The 9837-nt window shown below is 35.3% G+C and overlaps 1 protein-coding gene across 2 annotated transcripts; it reads right to left on the bottom strand.

The window, feature by feature from the left end:
* Nucleotides 1-241: 241 nt before the first annotated feature.
* pank1b (pantothenate kinase 1b) lies at nt 242-8945 on the bottom strand. 2 transcript variants are annotated; one of them, XM_043253977.1, is made up of 7 exons: nt 8439-8945; nt 6265-6617; nt 5806-6059; nt 4943-5119; nt 4726-4849; nt 4188-4313; nt 242-3278 (listed from the first exon to the last, which is right to left on the bottom strand). In XM_043253977.1, the coding sequence occupies exons 1-7, from the start codon at nt 8698-8700 to the stop codon at nt 3219-3221; spliced, it is 1356 nt and encodes a 451-aa protein (XP_043109912.1). In that variant the 5' UTR covers nt 8701-8945; the 3' UTR covers nt 242-3218. The 2 variants fall into 2 exon arrangements, with proteins under 2 accessions (XP_043109912.1, XP_043109913.1); XM_043253978.1 differs by lacking the exon at nt 8439-8945 and adding an exon at nt 7533-8362.
* Nucleotides 8946-9837: the final 892 nt, after the last annotated feature.

The raw sequence follows: 9837 nt of genomic DNA, 5'->3' as shown, positions 1-9837 counted from the left end.
ATAAAACGTACATTTCTTACACTAAAATAAACAACAGGGTCTACCATTGTTAATACTTTTCCTCATGAAATTGCAATTTGTTTCCAAAACTGGGATAGTGAGCAGCAAGAAATTACTAAAATATTAAGCAAAAAAGGTACTAGAATGAACTGGTATAAGTGGAATAAGTATTTATATATAATGAGAAGCAAAAGTGTATGAAAAGAAAAAAATGAAATGATTACAACAGCCACAACAGTAAAACAATTTCCATAATTAACACATTTATTAGATATTTACAAAATAGTTTATTGACAAATGAAGTTAGCTTTCCACATGGTAACTCAAAACCAATATAAAAACTTCTTAGTGACATTTTTCAGCCAGTAACATGATTTCTTCATTCCCTATGAGGCATTAGTAAATCAAGGATTTCTCTATGACCAACATCAAATGTTATATCATAAGAAATACGCTTAAAATGTATGTAGTGATACGGTTTAAGATTCATAAGATTGCCTGAACACCAAATAAACTTAAATTAAAAAGATTTTTAGTCTGTAATTACACATACTCACTCAGATCACATATATTAGACAATGTCATCGGGATATTGAGGTCATTAAAGAGGAGTATTAGCAAGGAAAATGAACATCTAATTATCTAAAATGAGATGATTTATAAAGACACAATTTAGCTCTAGAAAAGCTTATAATTAAACTGTAATGTCGCTTCTGCATTTATAATTTAGAACATGCTTCTTGAAAACTGGGCAACAAACATGTACAGTTTGGGACAGACAGAATACATTTATGAAAGGAGAGAAAGGTTTCATACGATTTAACAGCTAGCGCAATGAAATGAACATGCGCTGACATACGATCCAAGCGTTATGCTGGTTTAAATAAGAACAAAACCTGATAGAAAGGCAATTCGACTACATTAGATGGAGCGATCCACCCAAGTGCCAAATTAAATGACACATCTGTTCAGAAACCGCTTACATGCTTTGCATTGGCTCAGTTAAAATACTATGTACCGACACATGCATTCAGTCTGCTGTGGCATAGGTAAAGCAAAAAAGAAAAAGAAAACACCTCAAATATACTTTTTTTTTTAAGGATCAATGGATACAGCGACATCTGGATTTAGCATTAGCAACAATACAGAGGATACAGAGATAAAAGCCTTGTCTCTATCAGTAAAAGGCACCCCGTTAAAACACTTGGAAGTTATTTTTGTGGCTCAGAGAGATGTTGGGGTGCCATTGTGCATAATCCAGACATCCAAAGACAAAATGGCACCCCACTGCATAAGGCAATTCTAAAGACTGAGCGGAGGAAGTAAAGCATGAATCAAAAGACAAAAGGAACAGATGTAGAGGCAGTGTGCTTAATGAGCTGTTACAGATCTTACCAACAGCTAAAGACACTTTAATGTCAGCACGGGTCTGTTGTTAAGCTACAGTAGCTGATAAACACACTCACAATAGGTGATTCTTTTTTGACACAAAAGACACAAACAACTAAAAGAAATTACATTAATGACACTATTCCACATATCGCTTCCTTTTAGGAGTTTTGGTCTTGCTTGCATTCAGGATGATCAACGCAATGTCCCAGTGCCGTTAAAAATGAAGGATTAAATTAACTTTTTAGTTCATATTTACAGTGTTGAGGCAAAATGAAAAACTGAAATTGGTACAAAAGTAACTGCTGTCATGCTGTGTGGCTCAAAAGGGAGGGAAATGCAATACGTTTTCTCTTAGAAGTGCTTGTGTTTCTGATCTTACATATTTAAACAGATTATAGTGACTTGGAATTTCTGATTCCAGCTTTAGGAGCACATGTTTAACATACATCTGGTTCTGAACAACAACCTGGAGCGTTCACAATCAAGCCCAGCTGTCCGGTATTAATACAGAGAGTTAAAAAGTGTTTAGGCAGACAGTTAGAAATTCTCATGTTGATACATGAAAAAAGGCTAAATGTTTTCAGTAATAGATGATTTTTTTAAGATGAAAAGGTTTCAAAAGGATGAAGGCATTTGTGAGGAGGTTTAACTAAATGCACTGCACGTCTTAGTTAGCTGTCTCGAATGAAATGCAAGACATCACTACATAATGGCATGAATATGACAAGAAACGGTTTGTGCAAAATAAATCAAAACATTACACACTACAGTGTATATACACAGGGTAAACTGTTAACACATTCAGATCAGAGAAATCTCAGCATTTGGGACTGCAAAACTGAATAGAAATCATTACCAAATAAGAAAGGACTTACTGTACTGTATGTAGTGAACTATGAGAATTCTCCATCTGATGAAGATACTGTTTTCCAGTCAATATAGACAATTTGGTCCCAACACAATCAGTGTCAGCTCAGGTGCATATGTTCTATATTCATTACATAGACCAGTTAAAAGGAGGTAAAGATATCTTAGAAAGAGCTACTCATGTCGACAACCCACTAAACCAAAAAACAGGCCCAATGTAGATAAAACAAGTCTACCCGACATCATTTAGCTAATTCTGCAAACGTTTTAAATACGAGCCTCATCTAATTGAAATGTACTGAAATTCAATTAGTATTTGATGCATTATTGTAAAAAATGTCAGAATTATAAATTTGGACTCACGCTTTAGTGTCCAAAATGACTTTACGTTTAATAATACAATTTAGTATTTTTGATGTAATACACATATTACAAACGCTTGTATGCGACTAGAATCGGGAGAGCAAAGTGCATAAATGGGCTTCTCTTATGGAGTGCTCATCTATGCGTAAATATAAATCTGATTTGTGGTTCAAAGTATGATTTGTTCAGAGGGGATTGGGGAAGGCAGGCCTAATACACATAATACTCACCTCCAAACCCTTTTTATATGTTACAATTGTTTTCATAAAGCTCACAAACAGGGAGTAGAGGGAGTACACAAGCATTAGTGTCCTAAATCATCTTCCAATCAAATCATCAATACACGGCAAAGGCAAAGCTGTGCTGGGATTATGGCAACAGTGACAAGGAACAGTTAGCACGAGGTGCAGCTTATCACCGATGAAAACCTCCAGATCACCTGCTCCTGTCACGAGCATAGAAGGGCCAGCATGTAGATGGTTTGAAGGGAAATGGAAACTCATCACATTATTAAATGGCTTTTCCTTATTAGGGGATGTGGCATTCCTGAAATCTTACAGCAGCTTCTGGTTTAAAGGTTGGGTTTCCTCAGTGTCTCAGGAGTCTTCAGTCATCTTCAGTAGCTCTAGGAAGGCACCAACAGCTCCGAAATAACCCTGCAGTAAAAAAAAAAGCAGACCATTTCATTATTTTTCAAAAATATTTCAATAAATTAATCACATCCAAACATAATATTGTTTACATAATATATGTGTGTACTATGTATATTTATTTTATATATATATATATATATATATATATATATATATATATATATATATATATATATATATATATATATATAGCTTTTAGGAGCATAAAAGAAGCTTAAAAACCAAAAAGCCATAAAAAAAAGGCTACACAACATTTTTTAATCTTTCATTTTAATTTGCATACTAATTTCAAATGACTAGTTTCTGATAAATAAATTGCCATCAATATTATCCAATGACAGGTCTGAGGGTAGACTTTGGAACTGACACAAGGGGGAGCTAAAAGTCCTGTTAAGCTGCAAAGTGGTCACATGAAAGCCACAAACCTTTACGGAGGTTTTTTTTCACTTTTTTTATATTTCTCATTTATTATAGACACATAAATAACTCACATTTAGAGTATGAGGCCAATCCATCTGCTGTATTTATTTTTTTAAATCATCAAGCAACAGGTGCTCATTTTCATCTTTCCCCCTAATATTTACATCCTCACATTCATCTTCAGAAACACCTCTGTATAATAACACACCACACTCTTTTTTGATACCATTTGATTTCCACCATTTAGAAAAATGTGTATTAAATTAATGATATGGGTGTGTTCATTGGCTGATGGCAATTATTTTAATATACTTATAAGTATAATATAATATACTTAACATATACTTGCTTTGATGATATATTGACTGACCACTATAAAGAAGGTTATGGTTACGTATATTTAACTCTAAGATGAACAATCATAATTAATGCAACTGTTTCCAGCATTTGCAAGGAATTACAAATGACAAAAAAGGAAAAAGAAAGACTTACTTCATGTTCTAAGAAAAGGGCTTTCAGTTGTCCGTTAGACCAGAAGTCCATGGCATAGGCTAGCAGCTTAGTTGATACCGTGTTGATCCGAAGGAAATTGCCAACAAAAACCACTCTATCGATATTCTGAAGAAAATTAAAAAACAGACAGTCAAAATAAACAGTAACATTGCTCTTTGAATTCTGAAGGAAATATCTACATTCCACTTGTGCTTGACATTTACACCAGAGTATTTTAGGACAAGAAATAAACATTTATCCATCTTGTGGCTGTTCAGTGTGCTGTGATAGCCCTGTACAATGCTGCTTGATCTCCATGCCACAAGACAACACTGTAAAGAAGCTCAGAGCACACAGAGTTCAAGGTCATCTTTGTCACCACAGACTTATATATTGTTTATCTTACAGGGTAATGGTACTCAATTTATCTTATCTATTCTAAACAAAACATAATTATTCTGAATGGAAATGTGGATAGAAAATGCATTACGTAAACAGAAGAGATGAGCTTTTGCATTAAGAGAAAATGTTTTCAAACCTCATTAACTGCACACATGCGGGCGATGGAACCAATGTTGTTTGTGATGGTGACAAGAGTGGCCCTGGCCAGGTCCTCTTTACTTATACTATCACGTTTCTCCTTGCTCATCATATGACCAAAACTAACAAATTAAAGGAAAAAAAAACTTGAAGATTCTTTTTAATTAACAAACGTCATCATTTTTACATGAATATGACGCAAAATCTATTTATACCTGGATGCAACGGCCGAACCCTGGAGGCCGAAACGTTCGTAATCGCCTCCATAGATGTCCTTCACCAGTTTGTCCACGTTTGTGCTGTCCCCTTTAGCTGCCATCTCTAAGGCCTCCTCAAAAGTCTCACAGCCAGTCAGCAAACAACACAGGCCTAGAAACGTACCACCTCCTAAACTGAATCACAACCAATGAAGCAAATGAATAGCGGTGTTTTTAAAAATGCTGCTTTACTTTAGGTAGATTACAGATCTTGTGTATACAACATATTTAACATTTTCCATTATAAAATAATAAAACAACTACATTAAAAATAAGTCATTTGTAATATTTACTTTACAGTTACAGTACCATAAAACTTTACACTCTTTATCGCCATCTGTGGTTCAAGCTTTTAAAGAAAAAATAGACATTGTGGCCACAAATCAAGAATATATTGCCATTACTTTGTTCATGGCCACATTTTATTAATGATTTCTTTAATTTGGTTAAATGGTGGCCACAATATATTACTTAGTTCGCTCGCTGTAATTTAGTTTTAAAAAACAGGCCACATTTAATTAAAATGGTGAATTTTGTATGTGTTTTAATTTAAAACGAATAAAAGAAAAAGTTTAGGCAACAATTTTTGAAATCATGTGCCATAATTTCTTGCTTTTTCCCCATCAGGTTTGAGCTATATCTGTGGTTCATATCTGATAAATGTGTCATCTGGTCAATAAGAAGCATATCTGCTGCTGTAGTAGCCTACAGCTTCTATTCTTTACTTATGTAAGTGACGTCTACATGCAAGGACGAAAGGCATAAAATGAAAATAAACCTGTTTGCTTAACTACAAGAACAAACATGATGCCGGAATTCACCTGGTGCCTGTGACTCGCTTGTAATCATCCTTGGAGTAGACAGCCAGGATGCTAACCCCCGAGCCAATGTTTACCAGCAACATAGGGAAGGGGTTCTCCAGGCTAAATGGCCTCTTGACACAGTTTTCAGGGTCAGAGGGATTTTGGAAAAAATAACACTCAGGATGGCCATTGAACCCAACTGAGTCAACGTACAGCAGACCTTGAATAAGACAGTCCAGCTCATCCAGCTTCTGCAGCTCCAGCCCAGCCACCTGCAGAAAGAAGCAATTACACAATCATAAATATGACAAACATAGCTAATGTTAGCCAATCATTGTCCTGATAGCAGTAACAGATAAGTGGCAGAACAAGACATTACAGTATGTCAACAAAACAGCACGCTACAGATTAATTTTTTTTTTTTTATATATTCAATCAAATAGGATAAATTCCATTATTATGTTATCATTCACATACCGTTCTGAAGTCATCCTCAAACTTGTATGCGCCCCCACCCGTGGCACACAGTGTGGTGTGTAGACTGGAGAAGTTCTTGTCTCTGCCCATTTGGATGAAGCGGTGCATGTCTTGTGTGGGGAAACGAATGAAGTGCAGGTTGCCTTTCCGGCCGCACATGGTGAGGTTCTTCAACTCCAGGTGAACATCACGGATACCTGTGTTTCCATAAGCCACGTTGGACGTCAGATATCGGCGAATGCTCTTCAGGCTCTCCACTTCCTCTTGTTCTTCTTCAGCAGTTATGTCCTTCGGCTCAAAGTAGACCAGCTTTACTAAGGTCCCTCCGATATCCATTCCAAACCATGGAAAAGCTGGGAAAAAAAAAAAAATATCACATTTCAGAAAGATACATTTTTATATTCTTTCTTAACATGTATAAACTGTATCTTTCTGTGTGAAACTCATGTAAGACAAATAGGTTTTGAAAAACATTATAACATACAGTGTAAAAATACAATACTTAAGACTTTTTCAGCGTTTTTTTTTTTTTTTTTTTTTTTTTTTAAGATTTTAGTATAATATTTATTTGAATGAATAATGAATGAATAAGATTGCTTTGGTAGTGGGGGTGCTTTGGTAGTTTTTTTTCTCTTCACACTGCAGCTTGTGGGCCCTTTTGTTGCCATGGTAACAGTGGTTTCAAAAAGAGATTGCCTGGCAATTCTGAGAAACATCTTGTCTTCAAAATAAAAGTTCACACAAACGTACAATATCCCTAGATAAAAAAAAAACATTTAGTTCTTACTGATACAAATGTATTTTCTATAGTAGTAAATCAGTGAAATACCTTTGCAGCGTCACAGAGTAGTTAAAGTCTGAGTTTAGATCAGTAATGATAATGTAGCTGGCAGACGTACATGTAGGCGAAAGGTGTATGTACTTCTTGTCTCAGAGTGCAAAGTACTCCAAAGCCACCACAAACTAAGTGACTTACAGAAGTTAATAGACAGAGTGAAGTTACAGCAGTTCACAGCCAAGAACCCAAAATGTGATAAAGCAATGGAATATACATTCAAGACAGATTTAAATTAAAATTCAAAAACAATGTTTAAAATCAATAATGGATACTTTATCGGATTCTGAGGAGTGCAATAACTGCTACTTCAACTACTTCACTGTCAGTGTACCGTAAAAAGATGCAGAATAATTAATACCAAGAAAAAGGAATAATTTCGAGTTTTATGTTGCGTCTCATATTTATTAAATAATATTACACAGGACCTTACCTGATTTCTTCACAATTAATTTCATGCTCTGCAGTTGAGACAGAAAGGATATTGAAGATAACAATATGAAGCACGCAACGATCTAAAAATCAATGTCATGCAAATGCTGCCGGTAGAAGAATAAACGTCCTCATGTCTCTTGGCAGGTGGCAATAGTACATTTTATGTTAATTACACAAGTACTGTAAAATCTGCCAGTTCTCTGTCCCCACCCCTTCATGTGATCTTTTTTCTCTCATTGGATGAAAGCGCATGTCCTTCATATCTGGCGTGTTTTGGTCACACCCTCGCATTCTGATCCGGCCAATGAAATCCGCACAGCGAACCTCACATTGATTTCACAACACTGAATAACCCAGTCTTTCAAAACAAATAAACCTCTTAATACAGGCAAGTTTGAAATGTGTTTGCATTTCCAGCGTTTCCTCTTTTAAATGTTCCTCTTGTTTATTTATTTTTCATTTCATACAATATTCAAAAAGAAAACAAAAAATGGTTCACTTCCGGGAGTTAATGACACTAAAAATGTCATCTTTCACGTTCTTGGTTCAAATATGAATGGAACTCAAGGCAAAAAATATATACATATATTCTCTATAAACAATGACCAAAAGGTTAGTAAAAAATGGAAATGGTATTGTACAGTGATAGCGGCTGTTTATAATGACGAACGCAAAAAAAAACACTAATGTGTAAAACACCGTCTGTCAAGATTTTACTGTACAAAAGAAAAATATATTAAAACGCAATGTTTAATGCGCTGATATCATTCTCTGGCTTCTTAAATTATGGCCCATTTTAAATCAACCTTACATCCAAAATATGTATTTACGGCATATTCATTTTCACTGTTCAGTTCAAGTGACAATTTATTAAATTGATCAAAATAGCGAAAATTTGACTCACGCGGTCTGTTCTTCTTTCCCGAATCCACGCGTCTTCGGAGTCTGCAGCGCTTTGCAGGCGAACCATTGTTGTGTACATCCTGATGAAGATGGTGGAAATTTTCAATACCATTATGGCCACCGCTACTGTCACTAGCACCCAGACCACCTCCGTTAGATGAAATACACTCCCCGTTATCTGACTGTAAGGTGTGAAATCCGTTTACTAAACCGTTTGTGTAGTGCGTCGTTCCGTTTTGATCGGATGTTTCTGCATTTTCCATTATTTTACGTAGCGAATAAAACGCTCGGAAGACAGACAGATGCGTAACGACTCGACGTTTCGAAGGCGCTTCAAAATTCGCAACCGTTTTAGCAGAGCTCTACATAAATGCTGAAGTGTTATAAAGAGATGGAGACAACAGGCAGGTCTTCAACATCTTATTTGAGGTCACTGTCGGTCATTTCTTCGTTACACGCTGTATGGCCGTTTCCGAGTCAAACAGCCGGTATATGCGACGTCACTGAGGAAAATGCCTCCGCTCCCTCCTGCTGAAACGTCATGTTTTGGAACCGCCTACTTTTACATATGTTATACTAGATTACTTAGGCTACTGTTGCTATTTTCCACAGGTAACGTTTTATAAAAACCCACGACGTTTTCGCGCTACCTGCGTTTAAGCGGCAGCTTCTTTAGATATCTTGAAGAATAATTTAAAAACACATATCTTCCAACTCTAGCACTCTCTATTCCAAATCTATTCTTTAATAAATAAATAAATAAATACATTTCTTTAAAAAAACAAAACAAACAACCCCCATATTTTCTGTTTAATTTACTATAACAAAAGCAAAAAAGGCCTCTAACACTAGCTTGCCAGAGACAATTCTGTTTTTAATATTATTAGACTATATAATAATAATAAAAATAATAATAATTTAAAAAATCTTGATACGTGTACTGTGTTAAGCTAACTGAGACATGTTGCATATCATGGTTCTTTTGTTGATTGTTTACATTGTCTTCATTTATAAGTCACGTTGGATAAAGGCGTATGCTGACTAAATGATTAGATGTAAACGTCAACGTAAACGTAAATGTAAATGTAAGTGATCAGGCCACCTGGTAAGAAAGTCTTGTTCAAATGCAGAATCTTTAAATGGAATATTGTGTCATTTGCATCACCAATGTGGCATAATACCTTTTGACGAAAAAAAAAATATTCAAAAGGAACAAACAAATACGCTTATTCTGTGTTGTTAAAGCAGTTATTAACTGTATGAACAATATAACGTATTATGATGAGGGTAAGAGGAAAAACACATACAACACTGGCAGGCAATGTGGGATACGTCATATAGGCTATGTGAACATATTTTCAATTGATTTCATATTAAGAGCAAGATTCTTGGTGTTCTAC

The sequence above is a fragment of the Puntigrus tetrazona genome, chromosome 12 (assembly GCF_018831695.1).
Source record: "Puntigrus tetrazona isolate hp1 chromosome 12, ASM1883169v1, whole genome shotgun sequence".
Lineage (NCBI taxonomy): Eukaryota > Metazoa > Chordata > Actinopteri > Cypriniformes > Cyprinidae > Puntigrus > Puntigrus tetrazona.
Note: the sequence above shows the minus strand (reverse complement) of the source record. Positions and strands in the feature narration are given on the sequence as shown.